Source organism: Perca flavescens, chromosome 18 (assembly GCF_004354835.1).
Source record: "Perca flavescens isolate YP-PL-M2 chromosome 18, PFLA_1.0, whole genome shotgun sequence".
Taxonomy (NCBI): Eukaryota; Metazoa; Chordata; class Actinopteri; order Perciformes; family Percidae; genus Perca; species Perca flavescens.
Window position 1 is genome coordinate 33,069,632 of NC_041348.1, and position 20,000 is coordinate 33,089,631.

Below are 20,000 nucleotides of genomic sequence, written 5' to 3' on the forward strand. Positions count from 1 at the left end.
AGAATAACGTTATAACGTGTGTCTGTCATAATAACGTTATAATAACGTTATAACATGTTTGTGTCTGTCATAATAACGTTATAATAATGTTATAACATGTGTGTATCTGTCAGAATAATGTTATAACGTGTGTCTGTCAGAATAACGTTATAATAACGTTATAACATGTTTGTGTCTGTCATAATAACATTATAATAACGTTATAATAATGTTATAACATGTGTGTACTTGTCATAACGTTATAACGTGTGTATGTCGGTCATAATAATGTTATAATGTGTGTGTCTGTCAGAATAACGTTATAATAACGTTATAACGTGTTTGTGTCATCATAATAACGTCATAATAACGTTATAATAATGTTATAACATGTGTGTATCTGTCAGAATAATGTTATAATGTGTGTGTCTGTCAAAATAACGTTATAATAACGTTATAACGTGTTTGTGTCGGTCATAATAACGTCATAATAACGTTATAATAATGTTATAACGTGTGTGTTGTCAGAATAACATTATAATAACGTTATAACATGTTTGTGTCAGTCATAATAACATCATAATAACGTTATAATAATGTTATAACGTGTGTGTTGTCAGAATAACATTATAATAACGTTATAACGTGTTTGTGTCAGTCATAACGTCATAATAACGTTATAATAATGTTATAACATGTGTGTGTTGTCAGAATAACATTATAATAACGTTATAACGTTATTATAACATGTGTGTATCTGTCAGAATAATGTTATAACGTGTGTGTCTGTCAGAATAACGTTATAATAACGTTATAACATGTTTGTGTCTGTCAGAATAACATTATAATAACGTTATAACATGTGTTTGTCCGTCAGATGTCCAGAAAGACGTTTCTTCGTTGGATCCTGACTTCCTGTCCGACTCGGGACCGAAGAGCGTGTTCCCTTCGTACCACCGCGAGCCCAGCTACTTCGAGATCCCCACCAAAGACTTCCAGCCCCCCAAAACGGCGGGGGGGGCGGAGCTTCACGAGATCCCCACCAAAGACACTGACCCCCGCCCCCCCCCACGCCCACGCCGCCTGCCGTCCAGAGCCACGCCTCCTTCACCATCGAGTTCGACGACTGCACGCCGGGGAAGATGAAGATCAAAGACCACGTGACCAAGTTCTCCACTCGCCAGAGGAAGGCCCCGCCCACAGCCGCCACAGCCACGCCCACAGACGTGATGTCAGCACAGAGCAAGGTGGCCGATTGGCTGGTGCACAGCGACGTGACCATGATGCGGAGACGGCCCACGTGTGAAGACGTTTACAGCACCAAGAGCGACCTCGCCATAAACACCAAAAACCTCAAAGGTCAGAGTCTCAACCAGCAGGTCCAACTGTCTACTCTTAACACTGGAGAACTTGTCCTGCCTCGGTCCCCCTACAGGTTGGAGGCGGAATTGTCCATTACTTTACATTACATTACTTTACATTACATTACTTTACATTACATTACATTACATTACATTACTTTACATTACATTACATTACTTTACTTTAAATTACTTTACATTACATTACTTTACTTTACATTACTTTACATTACTTTACTTTACTTTACTTTACATTACATTTTACTTTACTTTACTTTACATTACTTTACATTACATTACATTACTTTACATTACTTTACATTACATTACTTTACTTTACATACTTTACTTTACATTAAATTACTTTACATTACTTTACATTACATTACATTACTTTACATTACTTTACATTACATCACTTTACATTACTTTACATTACATTACATTACATTACTTTACATACTTTACTTTACATTAAATTACTTTACATTACTTTACATTACATTACATTACATTACTTTACTTTACATACTTTACTTTACATTAAATTACTTTACATTACTTTACATTACATTACATTACATTACTTTACATTACTTTACATTACATCACTTTACATTACTTTACATTACATTACTTTACATTACATTACATTACTTTACATTACTTTACTTTACATTACTTTACATTACTTTACATTACTTTACATTACTTTACATTACATTACATTACTTTACATTACTTTACTTTACATTACATTACATTACATTACATTACTTTACTTTACATTACTTTACTTTACATTACTTTACATTACTTTACATTACTTTACATTACATTACATTACTTTACATTACATTACATTACATTACATTACTTTACATTACTTTACATTGCTTTACTTTACATTACATTGCATTACTTTACATTACATTACATTACATTACTTTACATTACTTTACTTTACATTTCTTTACATTACAATACATTACTTTACATTACATTACATTACATTACTTTACATTACATTACATTTCTTTACATTACTTTACTTTACATTACATTACTTTACATTACTTTACTTTACATTACTTTACTTTACATTACATTACTTTACATTACTTTACTTTACATTGCATAGCTTTACTTTACATCACTTTACATTACATTACATTGCATTACATTACATTACTTTACATTACATTACATTATATTACGTTATATTACATTACATTACTTTACATTACATTATATTACATTATATTACAATACATTACTTTACATTACATTACTTTACATTACATTACTTTACTTTACTTTACTTTACATTAAATTATATTACATTATATTACAATACATTACTTTACATTACTTTACATTACTTTACTTTACATTACTTTACATTACATTACATTACTTTACTTTACATTACTTTACATTACTTTACATTACTTTAAATTACATTACATTACTTTACTTTACTTTACATTACATTACTTTACATTACATTACTTTACTTTACATTACATTACATTACTTTACTTTACATTGCATTACTTTACTTTACATCACTTTACATTACATTACATTGCATTACTTTACATTACATTACATTACTTTACTTTAATTTACATAAAATTATATTACATTATATTACAATACATTACTTTACATTACATTACTTTACATTACATTACATTACATTACATTACCATACATTACATTACTTTACATTACATTACTTTACTTTACATTACGTTACATTACTTTGTATACATTACTTTACATTACATTACATTACTTTGCATTACATTACTTTGCATTACATTACAATAAAATACATTACTTTACAATACATAACATTACGTACGTTACATTACATTACATTACATATGTTACATTACATTAAATTAAAATACTTTACATTACATACGTTACGTCACGTTACGTTACGTTACATTAAATTACTTTATGCAAGTTTGCCAGATCAGGTAGCGGATCTGTAGTTCGAATGAACTGGACGATGTAATGTAATGGACAATTCCACTTCCAACCTGTAGGGGGACCAAGGCCGGAAAAGTTTCTAGTGTTGCTTTAAAGGAACACGCCGACTTATTGGGACTTTATCTTATTCCCCGTATCCCCCAGAGTTAGACCAGTCCATACATACCCTTCTCATCTCCATGCGTGTTGTAACTCTGTCTGACAGCCCCACCGCTAGCCTAGCTTAGCACAGATCCTGGAGGTAACTGGCTCCATCTAGCCTAGCTTAGCACAGATCCTGGAGGTAACCGGCTCCATCTAGCCTACTGCTCCCAATAAGTGACAAAAACGCCAACGTGTTCCTATTTCCATGTTGTGATTTGTATAGTCACAGTGTGTACATGCTAAGCTAGGCTAGATGGAGCCAGTTACCTCCAGGATCTGTGCTAAGCTAGGCTAGCGGTGGGAGCAGAGAGTAGCATTGCTTGGCCTTCTGAGAATATGGTGATAAAGTTTGATATTTCTTTCCTTCAGATGGACTTTAACACACAGCAGGCTTTAGGAATGCCAGGTGTGCGAACCGAGGTAACGAACTAACGGATGTTTGTTGTTGTTGTTGTTGTTGTTGTTGTTGTTGTTGTTTTAGGGCATCACCATGACGACGGGACCCAGAGTGACTCGGAGGACCCGGATCTGAAAGGACGGCGGAGTAAATCCCAGCGCTCTGTGCAGTCCCACCAGTCCGTCCAATCAGAGTCCGTCCAGTCAGAGTCCGTCCAATCGGAGTCCGTCCAATCAGAGTCCGAGGCCTCGCAGCCAACGGTCCGGTCGGTCCTGTCCACGACCTGCCAGCCGGTCCCGTCTGGACCGGCGCCGGCCTCCCCCGTGGCCCCCGAGTGTCCCCTGTCCCAGAGTCCACCGCAGGCCACCGAGATGCCCAAACAGGCTCCGCCCACGCCGGCGCCCGAGCACCTGACCCAGCAGGCCTTCATCATCGAGTTCTTCGACGACAATCCGCGTAAGAAACGCTCGCAGTCCTTCACGCACAACCCGGCCCACGGCGACTCGTACTCGGCGCTGAAGGCCAAGCTGGAGCGCAGGAAGGGCGGCGAGCGCCCGGCATCGGTGCACGGCCACGCGCCCGCCACCCAGCAGGTCACCGTTCCTCTGAAGGGGCCGGGCCACGCCGGCACCCATCGGTCCAGCTCTCTGAAGAGGGAGAAGACAGACGGAGAGTCGGCCTCTCGCTCCTCCTCCGGTAACATCATCTTATCTTAAAGGTCCCATGACGTGGTGTATAGACCTTAGTGGTCCTCTAATACTGTATCTGAAGTCTCTTTTATATAGACCTTAGTGGTCCTCTAATACTGTGTCTGAAGTCTCTTTTATATAGACCTTAGTGGTCCCCTAATACTGTATCTGAAGTCTCTTTTATATAGACCTTAGTGGTCCTCTAATACTGTATCTGAAGTCTCTTTTATATAGACCTTAGTGGTCCCCTAATACTGTATCTGAAGTCTCTTTTATATAGACCTTAGTGGTCCTCTAATACTGTATCTGAAGTCTCTTTTATATAGACCTTAGTGGTCCCCTAATACTGTATCTGAAGTCTCTTTTATATAGACCTTAGTGGTCCTCTAATACTGTATCTGAAGTCTCTTTTATATAGACCTTAGTGGTCCTCTAATACTGTATCTGAAGTCTCTTTTATATAGACCTTAGTGGTCCCCTAATACTGTATCTGAAGTCTCTTTTATATAGACCTTAGTGGTCCTCTAATACTGTATCTGAAGTCTCTTTTATATAGACCTTAGTGGTCCCCTAATACTGTAACTGAAGTCTCTTTTATATAGACCTTAGTGGTCCCCTAATACTGTATCTGAAGTCTCTTTTATATAGACCTTAGTGGTCCCTAATACTGTATCTGAAGTCTCTTTTATATAGACCTTAGTGGTCCTCTAATACTGTATCTGAAGTCTCTTTTATATAGACCTTAGTGGTCCCCTAATACTGTATCTGAAGTCTCTTTTATATAGACCTTAGTGGTCCCCTAATACTATATCTGAAGTCTCTTTTATATAGACCTTAGTGGTCCCCTAATACTGTATCTGAAGTCTCTTTTATATAGACCTTAGTGGTCCCCTAATACTGTATCTGAAGTCTCTTTTATATAGACCTTAGTGGTCCCCTAATACTGTATCTGAAGTCTCTTTTATATAGACCTTAGTGGTCCTCTAATACTGTATCTGAAGTCTCTTTTATATAGACCTTAGTGGTCCCCTAATACTGTATCTGAAGTCTCTTTTATATAGGCCTTAGTGGTCCCCTAATACTGTATCTGAAGTCTCTTTATATAGACCTTAGTGGTCCCCTAATACTGTATCTGAAGTGTCTTTTATTTATTTATTTATTTATATATATATATATATATATACACACAGAGGGGAGGGAGAGAGGAGAGACAGATTAGGACAGACAGAGAGAGGGAGGGAGAGAGGAGAGACAGATTAGGACAGACAGAGGGGAGGGAGAGAGGAGAGACAGATTAGGACAGACAGAGTGAGGGAGGGAGAGAGGAGAGACATGTTTTGAATGTTTTCTGAGAGAAGTTTCTCCTTCTTTCGGCAGGTGTGAGCATCAGACCCTTCGGCAGCGTGGGGAAGAAGTCCAAGCTGGCTCAGGAGTTTGCTGCTGAACTCCTGAAGGATTCTGGCAGACACGATAGCTCCCCAACGAGGGACAACATGTCCCCTCCCCCGATGTCTGCGCCGCCGGTGATGGTGTCACCTCTGCATGCAGGAATCCCCTCCCCCCCTGGGCCGTCCTCCCCCTCCTCCCCCATACAGCCTCCAGCCATCACAAAGGTACACTTCCAGCTTCGCGAAAAATCTCATGACCCATAGTAGCAGTTTTTATATACAGTAGTAATCAGTCCCTCCAGAAAAACGTGATTATGCGATCGCATAATTCAATGCATAATCAGCCGTGCTGTGAAATAGGTCCATTATGCGACGTGAGCATCATAGAAAAGCAGGGTGTTGGGGAAATCACTTTTTTTCTCTTTTTCATCAAACCACAGTTTTTGCAAGTTCCTGCAAATTCATCGCATAAAATTTGATAAATATCCCGCATATTCCATCGCATTTTTTAAGAAAACGTGCCGCATAATCAAGGATTTTTGCCCGCAACAATCACAAAAAAACTTTCTTTTTCTGGAAGGACTGACTAATGTACTTTAGTTATCTTACAGCTCTTCTGTCTGAATACTGTTCTTCTACTTTATACATATATAGCTTTATATTTTCATTGTATTTGCATTGTATTTCTTATGAGGGATGCACCAAATCCAAGATTCTACTTCAGATTCGGCTGAATATTGGGCTTTGTGACGGGCTTCGGTTTCTACCGAACCTTAGTAGTGCAACCCTATGCTGTCACTCGGCGCGCTACGGTGGTCGCCGTAATGACGGCACCATCGATTACGGTGCCGTTGATTACGGATGGACATGGATCTGGTGTTTAGAAAAAGTGTTGTTTGGCGAGAAAGTGGACATGGATCTGGTGTTTAGAAAAAGTGTTGTTTGGCGAGAAAGTGGACATGGATCTGGTGATCAGAAAAAGTGTTGTTTGGCGAGAAAGTGGACATGGATCTGGTGATCAGAAAAAGTTGTTGTTTGGCGAGAAAGTGGACATGGATCTGGTGATCAGAAAAAGTGTTGTTTGGCGAGAAAGTGGACATGGATCTGGTGATCAGAAAAAGTGTTGTTTGGCGAGAAAGTGGACATGGATCTGGTGATCAGAAAAAGTGTTGTTTGGCGAGAAAGTGGACATGGATCTGGTGATCAGAAAAAGTTGTTGTTTGGCGAGAAAGTGGACATGGATCTGGTGATTAGAAAAAGTTGTTGTTTGGCGAGAAAGTGGACATGGATCTGGTGATCAGAAAAAGTGTTGTTTGGCGAGAAAGTGGACATGGATCTGGTGATCAGAAAAAGTGTTTGGCGAGAAAGTGGACATGGATCTGGTGATCAGAAAAAGTTGTTGTTTGGCGAGAAAGTGGACATGGATCTGGTGATCAGAAAAAGTGTTGTTTGGCGAGAAAGTGGACATGGATCTGGTGATCAGAAAAAGTGTTGTTTGGCGAGAAAGTGGACATGGATCTGGTGATCAGAAAAAGTGTTGTTTGGCGAGAAAGTGGACATGGATCTGGATCTGGTTTGATCAGAAAAAGGATCTGGTGATTAGAAAAAGTTGTTTGTTTGGCGAAAAGTGGACATGGATCTGGTGATTAGAAAAAGTTGTTGTTTGGCGAGAAAGTGGACATGGATCTGGTGATCAGAAAAAGTGTTGTTTGGCGAGAAAGTGGACATGGATCTGGTGATCAGAAAAAGTTGTTGTTTGGCAGAACTTTCAGTCAAAAGAAGGCCATTCAAGTCCAGCTACATGTTCATTTTGTTCAATGCTGATTGGTCTGGTGGTGGCAAAGACCCTAAACTATACACAACATGTATAGTTGGAGATGTTACAACATCTGGTCTGAAACATCTGAAAGAATACGAGTTGTTCATGAAGGAATCTCCAGACAGCAGCCAGAATGCAGCTACTTCAGGTACAGCAAAGGAAGGACAGTCCCTGTTTACTTCATTCATGAGTTTACTGGGTTCATGGACTGAGGATGGGAGGAGGAGTCAACACAATCTCAACCAGGGGAGTCAGGATTCGGCCGAAACCCAAAAATCTGGATTTGGTGCAAAAGCGAGCGTCATAAGCGTAACAAAGTACCTCTATCCAGATAATGGTGATAACTTATATTATTATTATTATTATTATTATTATTATTATTATTATTATTATATATTAGAGAAGAGTATGAAGGGAAAGGTCCCAGTTGAAGGTACTTTCTCTGTGGATGTGTTTCACTGTTTTTTTAACGTCAATAACTCAGGTATGTGTAGGAATGTTTGAGTCAGATCATATGAAATATGAAATGTGTTTGTTGCAGCTGTTTGATGTTTACTGTGTTCATGGACTGAGGATGGGAGGACGAGTCAGCAGAATCTTAACCAGTGGATTCGGTATTCGCCGAACCCTAAAAATCTGGATTCGGTGCATCCCTAGTTTGTTATATTTTTTGCAACACTAACTGTAACGTTTCGGCTACATTGAACGTGTAACGTAACGGGATGTAGCCGGCCCGTAAGAGCAACGCACAAAAACTCCAATTCAATTTTATTTATAGTATCAAATCATAACAAGAGTTATCTCGAGACACTTTACTGATAGAGTAGGTACTACTCTAGACCACACTCTATAATTTACAAAAAACCAACAATTCTAATATCTCCAATGCACCTGTTCGTTCCTGTACCTGTACCTGTGCAAATGGCAATAAATGTCTATTCTATTTTATTCTATTCAAAGTCCTCGATCCCCGCCAACGCTGCTGTCCACACCTCTCCGGTCCACTCCCCCACGCTGCCCCTGGGCGTCCGGGCCGGAGACCCCAAAGCTTCGCCCCTGGCCGTCCGGGCCGGAGACCCCAAAGCTTCGCCCCTGGGCATCCGGGCCGGAGACCCCAAAGCTTCGCCCCTGGGAGTGATGATGAGGGGCGAGGAAGATGACAGCCTGAGTGACGCCGGGACTTACACCATCGAGACGGAGACGCAGGACAGAGAGGTGGAGGAGGCTCGCAACATGATTGATCAGGTACATGCCCACTGATGGTAGAGTAAAACCCCTTTAGACCCTAAATATTTGTATTCATTCAAACCTTTATTGTAGCAGGAATATTCCCTCTGACATTCAGAATCTCTTGCAGGGTTCATACGTTTTGAAAAAACCTGGAAAAGTCAACTGGAGGGTCAACTTTAACACAAATTAGTATTCTTGTTGTAGAATGTCGACTGACATTTTCAGGAATACAAAGCCATGGAAATTTGCCAAAAAGTCATGGAAAAGTATTGGTTAAAATGCGAATGAACCCTGCTCTTGGCACAGAATATTTTGTGAAATAGTCCAAATATTTTGTGAAATAGTCAGAATATTTTGTGAAATAGTCAATATTTTGTGAAATAGTCAGAATATTTTGTGAAATAGTCAGAATATTTTGTGAAATAGTCAGAATAGTTTAGTATAGTAGCCCCCAGGTCCCTCAGATCCTCCAGCCAAGGCCTCCTCCATGTCCCACGGTCCCGGTTTAACCAAAACGTTGACAGTCTTTTCTGTTGCTGGTCCTCAGCTGTGGAACCGACTGCCACCTGACATCAGAAATGCCCCTTCAATTACAATATTCAAAACCAGACTCAAAACTCACCTATTTACATTGGCCTTCCCTGTGTTTTAAATTGTCTTACCCGGTTATGTCTGTAATTAAGTGTTTCACCCTTGATGTCGTCTTAGCTTAAATCACTGATCTGTTAGTGTATTAATTTAATTAAATTTTATTTTATTATTCTGTGGCTAATGCGCTATTCAGAGCACTTAGGTCAGTGTGAGCTGTTTTTAAATGTGCTATAAACTGTGCTACTTACTAGAATATTTTGCAAGAAAAAACTAATTCAATTCAATTTTATTTATTGTATCAAATCATAACAGGAGTTATCTCGGGACACTTTACAGATAGAGTAGGTCTAGACCAGAGATCTTCAATCGGGGGTCCAGGACACCTAGGGGGTCCTCAGAGTCACTGCAGGGGGGCCTCCAAATTATTGATAATTTTTGAAAGTTTTAAAAAAAATTAGAAAGTCTTTAAACAAATGCAGCATATTTTTAGCAAATATAAATCCCCACTGATGACCGGCTTACTGGCCTATAGGTAACCTAACCCTAACCCTCAGAGATTGTTGTTCCCACACTTAGAGCCAGATGTACTTTCTACGCTTTTTTGCCCACTTCAGGCGTTTTCAGGCGTATTTGTTTCGCAACGTGCACTGAGGTAAAAGCACAGACTGCCTGTCACTGAAACTGAAAATGGCAAAATGTGCTTTTCTGTGTCATGCGTATGCATTCACGGTAGAGTTTACAATTTACAATTTTTACAATTTATTTATTTCAGGACAATGCACATTTAATGAACATGTACAACAAAAAAAATGCCAGATTGTAGCCCAAGGGCTAATTTCCATCTGCAGTCCATTAAGCAGGTTAAAGTTACGATAAAAAGCACAAACGATATACAGTAGTACAGTAGGGTGAAGGGGACAGTGGGAGTTTCCCATAAAGAGATGGGAGGAGAAGCATAAAGTGCGCCTAATTATGTATTCCGCGGTATGTACAAAAACCTCCCGTGACAGCGCGCCTCTATTTTGCGGTGAAAATTCTCCGCCTCTTAAAAGCAGGTGTAAACCAGGCACAAGAAGGTTTCCTGGCATATGCCTCCTGGTGAACTGGCGGCAGTTATCAGAGCAAGATGGAGACATAGGACAAGGAGACGAGCTGCCACAAGGATCCCACTCTTTCAGATGAGTGAACACGAAATGATTAAGAGTTACAGATTAAGCAGCTGTGCAATATTACAGCTACTGGAAGAAATCAAAGATGACATCATATCTCTGACTCAGCAGCTGTTAAACTCCTCGCTACATTACACATATTGGCATCAGGATCATTTCAAACAGTCCTAGCATCAGCAGTGGGAATATGGCAGTCTGCACTCAGCCCTATCATAGCACCAGTACTTACCGCTTTGCTACAGCGCCCTAGTCAATATATACATTTCCCCATCAAGCTGTTACCTCATGAACAAGCAGATCAACTTTGTTATATATAAATGTTTGTTTTTGCTGTTTTGACTGACTTGGTGGCCAATCCATGATAGAAAGATGCGCGCAATCTACGGTGTAGTGGGCGGAGAAAGGCGCTGATTACCCGATGATCTGCAGGTTTGGTAAATACAACGTAAGCTGATGTATCACAGCGTGCGCTTTCTGCGGGTTGGCCACGGCGCTGATAACGCTACGTTCACAAAAGTACGTACATGTGGCCCTCAGACACAGAAAGATGGGAACATAGAGTCCAGTTTGAAGACAAATAAAGTTACCCTTTAAATATACAGTGTTTTCAAATTGCTTTAGAGATGCATGAAAGCTCTTCCTTGTTGCTCCTTCCTGTTTCCTGTTGCCGTGATGACCCCCACCCCCTCCCCCTCCTCATGCATGTTGTGCTCTGACAGGTGTTTGGTGTCCTGGACTCTCCGGAGTACAGTGGTGTGAACACCGGCGTGTATAGACCTGTAATAAATGATGGCACGGAGCCTGAGCAAGCTAACCTGCCTAGCGATGCTAGCACTGTGGACCCGTTGCATGGCTTTATCCCAACTGGCCCCATACAGGTAAAACCTCCCGAAAACACACCCAGACCCACAGACTGTAAAACCCCCCAAAAACACACCCAGACCCCAAAAACACACCTAGACCTACATACTGTAAAACCTCCCAAAAACACACCCAGACCCACAGACTGTAAAAATAACGGACCTAGCTTCGGGGTCTGAAAGTCAACTCTTTAGTGTTCAGCTTAGCACGTTTTAGCTTTTTTAAGTTTTTTTAGTGCTTTTTCTCCAGTTTTTGTTGCTTTTTTAAAATTTTTTGTTCCTTATTTTTTCATTTTTTAGGACAAATAATGTCATCAATCACTGGAAATCTGAAACCGAACCACAGTCTGTAAAACTAGATAATAGATGAAGCTGTGAAGCCAATCTCCTTAAACCTGTATTATATCTGACTACCAGCAGGGGGAGACTCCTTAAAGCTGCATTATATCTGACTACCAGCAGGGGGAGACTCCTTAAACCTGTATTATATCTGAATTCCAGCAGGGGGAGACTCCTTAAACCTGTATTATATCTGAATTCCAGCAGGGGAGACTCCTGTTTTAAACCTGTATTATATCTGACTACCAGCAGGGGGAGACTCCTTAAACCTGTATTATATCTGACTACCAGCAGGGAGAGACTCCTTAAACATGCATTATATCTGACTACCAGCAGGGGGAGACTCCTTAAACCTGTATTATATCTGACTACCAGCAGGGGGAGACTCCTTAAACCTGTATTATATCTGACTACCAGCAGGGGGAGACTCCTTAAACCTGTATTATATCTGGCTACCAGCAGGAGGAGACTCCTTAAACCTGTATAATATCTGACTACCAGCAGGGGGAGACTCCTTAAACCTGTATTATATCTGACTACCAGCAGGGGAGACTCCTTAAACCTGTATTATATCTGACTACCAGCAGGGGAGACTCCTTAAACCTGTATTATATCTGACTGCCAGCAGGGGAGACTCCTTAAACCTGCATTATATCTGACTGCCAGCAGGGGAGACTCCTTAAACCTGCATTATATCTGACACCAGGGGGAGACTCCTTAAACCTGCATTATATCTGACTGCCAGCAGGGGGAGACTCCTTAAACATGCATTATATCTGAATTCCAGCAGGGGGAGACTCCTTAAACCTGCATTATATCTGACTACCAGCAGGGGGAGACTCCTTAAACCTGCGTTATATCTGACTACCAGCAGGGGGAGACTCCTTAAACCTGCATTATATCTGACTACCAGCAGGGGGAGACTCCTTAAACCTGTATTATATCTGACTACCAGCAGGGGGAGACTCCTTAAACCTGCATTATATCTGACTACCAGCAGGGGGAGACTCCTTAAACCTGCATTATATCTGACTACCAGCAGGGGGAGACTCCTTAAACCTGTATTATATCTGACTACCAGCAGGGGAGACTCCTTAAACCTGCATTATATCTGACTACCAGCAGGGGAGACTCCTTAAACCTGTATTATATCTGACTACCAGCAGGGGAGACTCCTTAAACCTGTATTATATCTGACTACCAGCAGGGGAGACTCCTTAAACCTGTATTATATCTGACTACCAGCAGGGGAGACTCCTTAAACCTGTATTATATCTGACTACCAGCAGGGGGAGACTCCTTAAACCTGTATTATATCTGACTACCAGCAGGGGGAGACTCCTTAAACCAGTATTGTCTTTTTTTGTGACATTCTTCCAAGTTTTTCTAGTTTTTGTTTAGTGTTTTTAGTTGCTGTTTTCAATGTTTCAATCACTTCAATTGTTTCTGCCACTCTATAATAGCGAAAAAATCTTCAACAAAAGCCATAAACAACGCTGCCTTGGCCGCGTCATCCTCTCCAGCTCCACCCTCTCGCCAGAAATCATCACTTCCAGTTTAAAAAAAAAACCCAAATGCTACGTCCGTTATTCCCCAGTCTGTGGTCAGAACCTGAAGATCAGCTGTGGAGCATGTTCTGTGTTCCGTGTGCATGCAGACCAGTGTTGCCACAGTTTCTCCTGTTACATATTAACTCTGTCAGGTCTTGTTTGTCCAACGTTTCTACCGTCTGATTGGTCGTTCATCACGCCGTTTGGTTCCCCAGGTTCCACCGGCTCACGCAGCTGGACTCGAAGGACCTAAATGGGTTTCCTGTTGGGCCAGTCTGGCCGACGGCTTCACCAAACCGGGATCCACTCCGCCGCACGGGGAATGTCTGGAAGGTGCTCTGTTCTGTCTGTTCACTTTATCAGAAAATAATATAAACATGATCTGTTTAAATAGCTCTACAACTGATTATCTTCATGATGGATTCATGTCTGGATGAATGCATGAGTAGTTCTGTCTGTTCTGGATGAATGGATGAGTACTTCTGTCTCTAAAATGTGGATCATTGTTCCCCAAAAAGCCCAAGATGACGTCAAATGTCTTTGATTTGTCCACAACTCAGAGATATTCAGTTCCCTGTCCCAGAGGAGAGAAGAAACTACAACATATTCACATTTAACAAGCTGACATCACACTAGTTTACCTGTCTACGTATAAAATGACTAAAATGTATTGGTTGGATTATTGTTTTAGCAAAATAGTTATTTAATAAAATTAATTTAATAGTTAATACAGCTCTACTTAAAGGTGCTGTAGGTAGGATTGTGTATAAAGTGTGTGTGTGTGTGTGTATATTAAAGGTGCTGTAGGTAGGATTGTGTATACAGTATGTGTGTGTGTATTAAAGGTACTGTAGGTAGGATTGTGTATACAGTATGTGTGTGTGTGTATTAAATGTACTGTAGGTAGGATTGTGTATAAAGTATGTGTGTTAGTTTTAGGCGGTTGCCTGCCAATCGGAAGGTTGGTGGTTCGATCCTTGGCCCTGCAGTCCCATGTCAAAGTGTCCTTGGGCAAGACACTGAACCCCGAGTTGCCCCCGATGCTGTGCATCGGAGTGTAAATGTGTGTGAATGATTATCTGATGAGCAGGTGGCTCCTTGTACGGCAGCCTCGGCCACAGTGTATGAATGTGTGTGAATGGTGAATGGTTCCTGTACTATGTTAAAGCACTTTGAGTAGTCGTTGAGACTAGAAAAGCGCGATATAAGAACAGTCCATTTACATTTATTAAAGGTGCTGTAAGTAGGATTGTGTATAAAGTGTGTTTCCGCTAAAGCCTAAAACGGTCTCCTAAGCCCCTCCCCCCACAAGGGAGAATAAATGCGTGTGCATGAGCAGTGATTGACACACGGTTAGACACATCCCCTGGCCCTGATTGGTGCATCTGAACAGTTAGACACCTCCCCTGGCCCTGATTGGTGCATCTGAACAGTTAGACACCTCCCCTGGCCCTGATTGGTGCATCTGAACAGTTAGACACATCCCCTGGCCCTGATTGGTGCATCTGAACAGTTAGACACATCCCCTGGCCCTGATTGGTGCATCTGAACAGTTAGACACATCCCCTGGGTTTGATTGGTGCATCTGAACAGTTAGACACCTCCCCTGGGTTTGATTGGTGACTCTGAACAGTTAGACACCCCCCCTGGGTTTGATTGGTGACTCTGAACAGTTAGACACCCCCCCTGGGTTTGATTGGTGACTCTGAGCAGTTGGACACATCCCCTGGCCCTGATTGGTGCATCTGAACAGTTAACAGTTAGACACCCCCTGGGTTGGGTTTGATTGGTGCATCTGAACAGTTAGACACCTCCCTGGGTTTGATTGGTGCATCTGAACAGTTAGACACCTCCCCTGGGTTTGATTGGTGCATCTGAACAGTTAGACACCTCCCCTGGGTTTGATTGGTGCATCTGAACAGTTAGACACATCCCCTGGCCCTGATTGGTGCATCTGAACAGTTAGACACCTCCCCTGGCCCTGATTGGTGCATCTGATCAGGGGACACCTCCCCTGGCTGTGGATTTTTGTTTTTGTAAATCCCACTCCAGGCTGTAGGTGGAGCCAGAGGAGCTGGATTTATTTTAATGACCTGCTTCATGTAGTTCTACTGGAACATAGGGTCAGTTTCAGCAGATATGACAGAAAGGTAGTTTTATAAGTCTTACCTACTGCACCTTTAAAGCATCTATTTTGGAAAGTAAAATACAAATGAATAAATTACATTTATAAGGAACGTTTCGCTAACTTGAATCGTTTTTTTGTAGATTTGCGCTTCATGAACCGTTCGATGGGAAATTTCAGCTACGATACCTCGGAGCCGGAGTCCAGAACCAGGAGGCTGCTGCCCCAGGTTCCCCCCGAGAAACTGGACCCTGTCCCACCGAGCATCCTGATCCGCCAGGAACCGTCCCGCGGCCGGGACCATCCGGACAGAGTCCGCTCCCCCCACCAACCACAGGTAGGCTGCCAGAACCTATAACACAATAGTTTCATTTACATAATCACCCTTTCCTTGTATAACTGTATTTACTTTTTAACATTAGCTAAGGTCCTAAGGCCCTGACACACCAACCAGAGGGCCGACTGATCAGTCTCCCTGAGGTCCAAAAAGTTCCTCAGAACTAGGGCTGGGCAATATATCGATATTATATCGATATTGTGATATGAGACTAGATATCGTCTTAGATTTTGGTAATATCGTGATATGACATAAGTGTTGTCTTTTCCTGGTTTTAAAGGCTGCATTACAATAAATGTATGTACTTTTCTGAACTTACCAGACTGTTCTAGCTGTTCTATTATTGGCCTTTTCCCACTTAGACATTATGTCCACATTACTGATGATTATTGATCTCAAATCTAAGTGTGAAGATATTTTGTTAAAGCACCAATTGTCAACCCTAGAATATGGCTGCAATATCGATATCGAGGTATTTGGTCAAGAATATCTTGATATCTGATTTACTCCATCTCGCCCAGCCCTACTCAGAAAACACCGGACGTAATACAGTCTCCATAACAGTAGGTGGCGCTAATATGCATTGTCGCCCAAAAACTGAAAACCAGCAGCTGATTGGACAAACGTGTCACGTGGGTCTGGCTTCTCTCGAATTTCAAAGCCACACTCTTATATCCATATATCAACCATAATGGCGTCTCGTTCAGAATCCGATCTCATATTGTACTAAAATAGTTCACCTTAACATCTGAAGAGAGAAATAGGCCGTGGAGTTGCTGAATCTTTCTTCATTTCAGATCAACAAAGGTCAGTTTAGAAGATTCTCATCAGATTATGAGGCGTTAATCAGGCTCATCCCGCTCGTCATTTCCGGGTTAGCTCTCCACCAATCAGATGGTTGATTGAGTCTGACTGCCGGCCCCCCAATTCAACAAGTCAAATCGGCCCAAATGAAGGCCGACAGCCCCCCAGACTAACGACGGCACGGGACACACCGAACAGACTCGAGTCACCCACCTCGTGTGTCCCGGCCTTAACCCTGTGACGCCTGAATTTATTCACAATTATATATAAAAATGTATTATGTGTGTTTCTGGCTCCAAGCTGATGCTAAATTAAGTTGAGATTGTTAATTTGTCTATAGCATATAGAATAGATATAAATTTAGGTATGATGCAAATTAGCGACAACAGGCATTCATGGGAAAATTCTTTACAAAACGGTAAAATTAATAAAACACATTTTCCCATCTCAGATATGTAGATTTTATTCATGTCACCAAGTAATTGACAAATAAATGAATCTTGACAACAGCAAGAAAGAAAACACTCTCCTACTCCCTAACATTGGCAGTAGTCTTTTTAGGTTTAGGGTTAAGGGGTTAGGGGTCAGGGTTAATTTTGCTTCCGTGAACCGGATGTAGTTCCCACTCCGACCGGTTTTACGAAAAACCAGTGCGTGCAAAAGGTTCCTAGGTATGTATTGAATGTAAACAAACCGACATTGGGGAAATACACACGCTATCTCGCCTGCATTCGGAATGGAAGGGGTTTGATGCAAAGTAGCGACAGTCGGCGTTAAGGGGTTAAGAGGCGCTGACACAGCGAGCCGATAATCGGCCGTCAGACAGTCTGGCAAGGTGGGTGACTCGAGTCTGTTCGGTGTGTCCCGTGCCGTCGTTAGTCTGGGGGGCTGTCGGCCTTCATTTGGGCCGACCTGACATGGCGAGCGGAATGAGGTGACTACAGTCTCTCAAAATCTGACGAAAATCTTCTAAACTGACCTTTGTTGATCTGAAATGAAGACAGATTCAGCAACTTCAACTTCAAATGTTTTCAGAAACATGTTTCGGTGAACTATTTTAGTCCAATATGAGATCAGATTCTGAAACAGCCGCCATGACAGTCTGGCTTTGAATTTCCAGAGAAAACAAACCCACGTGACGCGTTCGTCCAATCAGCTGCCGGTTTTCATTTCTTTGGCAACAATCCAGAGTAGCGCCGCCTGCTGGTATGGAGACGTATTACGTTTCTCAAGTCGGTGTCCCCTCAGTGTGTCCCGCGGCAGTTTTTTGGACCTCGGGGACGCGATCATTCTGACTGGCTTTTCTGCCGAGGGTCGGCCGTCTGGCTGGTGTGTACCGGCTTTAAAGAACAAACCCGCTAATTAAAAATAACCTTTTTTTTGCTCGTAAGTTCTTTTCCGACCTTTTCTAACGTTTTGCCGCAGGACGGAGCCCAGCGCCTGGCGGTCCAGGACGATGTGGACCCGGACAGCCTGAGTGATGCCAGCCGCTCCGACGATGGTTCAGTTCTGGAGAAAACAAAGAAGAATGTATCCGGGATCAGTTCTTTGTCTCCGGGGGCCGCCGGGCCTCAGTCCAAGGTCCCAGATAAACTGTCTCCAGCCTCCAAATCCTCCAAATCCACTTGCTTCTACATCGGTTCTGATGTAGACGGCCCAGGCAAACCTGACCACCACCCTGCCCGGAGCCCGGTACAGTCCGAGAGGACAAAACCTCCCGCCACCACCGTCCTGATCCGACACCTGAGTGGACACGAACCCCGGCGGACGGGCGTCAAACCCAACAGCTCGGCGCCGAACCTGCGGCAGCAGGACGGGGACTCTGTCCCGGCTAGAGACGGCTGTGTGTCTCCCATCGTGCGTCAGGAGAGCTTCACCAAAGACCGCCCCAGCGACACTGTCCAGATGAAGAAGCTTCCCCACATTTCCAGCCAGCCGTCCCTCAGGGACATGGAGCGGAGACGGGACGTCCCGGACTCGCAGTCCACCCTGCAGAGACGGGACATCCCAGACATGCAGTCCTCTCTCCAGAGACGGGACATCCCAGACATGCACTCCTTCCAACAGAGACAGGACATCCCAGACAAGCAGTCCACCCCGCAGAGACGGGACATCCCAGACGTGCAGTCCACCCCGCAGAGACGGGACATCCCAGACATGCAGTCCACCCTGCAGAGACGGGACATCCCAGACAAGCAGTCCTTCCAACAGAGACGGGACATCCCAGACATGCAGTCCTCTCTGCAGGGACGGGACATCCCAGACATGCAGTCCTTCCTGCAGGACGCCGAGGGGACTCTGTCCTCGCTGGACTCTGCGTTCCCGTCATCCGGTTCGGGGCGCAGCTCCAAGAAAGGGGGTTCCTCCACCCACATGGACGACTCTCTCTCGGGGGAGTCCGACGTGGACACGGCGAGCACGGTCAGCCAGGTGAGCGGTAAAAACGCTCCGGCGAGTTCTGCGTCTAAGAAGCGTCCGGCCATCAGCGGGCTGCAGAAGGAGAAGTCCTCTTCCAGCCCGTCCATCCCGGAGAAGGGACGGCAACTCTCGGCACGCGAACGGCTCTCTGAGAAACGACGACACCACCAGACCACCACGGAAACGTCCAGCAAGGTGCGTGAAATGATTATGATTATATCAGAGGTATCAATACTCAATTTCCCAGAGGGCACATTACACATTATTCATAATACTGCCATAATAATAATAATACATTTAATTTATAATGCTCTTTTCATCAGAGATCTCAAAGTGCTACAGGTTAGAAATAAAAATGATAAAAAACCAAAAAGATAAGTAGTTTAAAATACAAGAATAAAAAATAAGAATAAAACATCTAAAAGGGACCGAAAGCTTTGCAAAAGAGAAATGTCTTAAGGCCTTTTTTAAAACAGTCAGTGGATTGAGGTGCCCTCAAGGTGTCAGGGAGGGCATTCCACAGACGTGGGGCAGCAGCACAGAAGGCCCTATCTCCCATAGTCCTGAGTCTGGTTCTGGGTATGTGGAGGAGGTTTGAGTGAGTGGAGCGGAGGGAGCGTGTTGTGTTTTGAGGGTTGATAAGTTCTTTGAGGTAGGGAGAGGCGTGTCCATGGATGCATTGATGTGTGAGGTATATGCCATGGTATTCTCTCCCCACTCGAAACCAACAGCTGCCCCTCTGACCCCAAACTCTATCAGTTTTTTTGTGTTTTTGGTCCATATGCAGTTAATGAGC

At 42.7% G+C, this 20,000-nt stretch overlaps 1 protein-coding gene across 1 annotated transcript in view; it reads left to right on the forward strand.

Annotated features, from left to right (window-relative positions):
* Positions 1 to 20,000, forward strand: part of LOC114572913 (centrosomal protein of 170 kDa protein B-like) — a 49,671-nt gene that overhangs the window by 6,747 nt on the left and 22,924 nt on the right. The window contains 9 exon segments of the mRNA XM_028604692.1: positions 857 to 1,032; positions 1,035 to 1,338; positions 3,970 to 4,581; positions 5,952 to 6,187; positions 8,742 to 9,026; positions 11,491 to 11,649; positions 13,736 to 13,853; positions 15,789 to 15,982; positions 18,212 to 19,399. Coding sequence (XP_028460493.1) covers positions 857 to 1,032; positions 1,035 to 1,338; positions 3,970 to 4,581; positions 5,952 to 6,187; positions 8,742 to 9,026; positions 11,491 to 11,649; positions 13,736 to 13,853; positions 15,789 to 15,982; positions 18,212 to 19,399 — 3,272 coding nt within the window.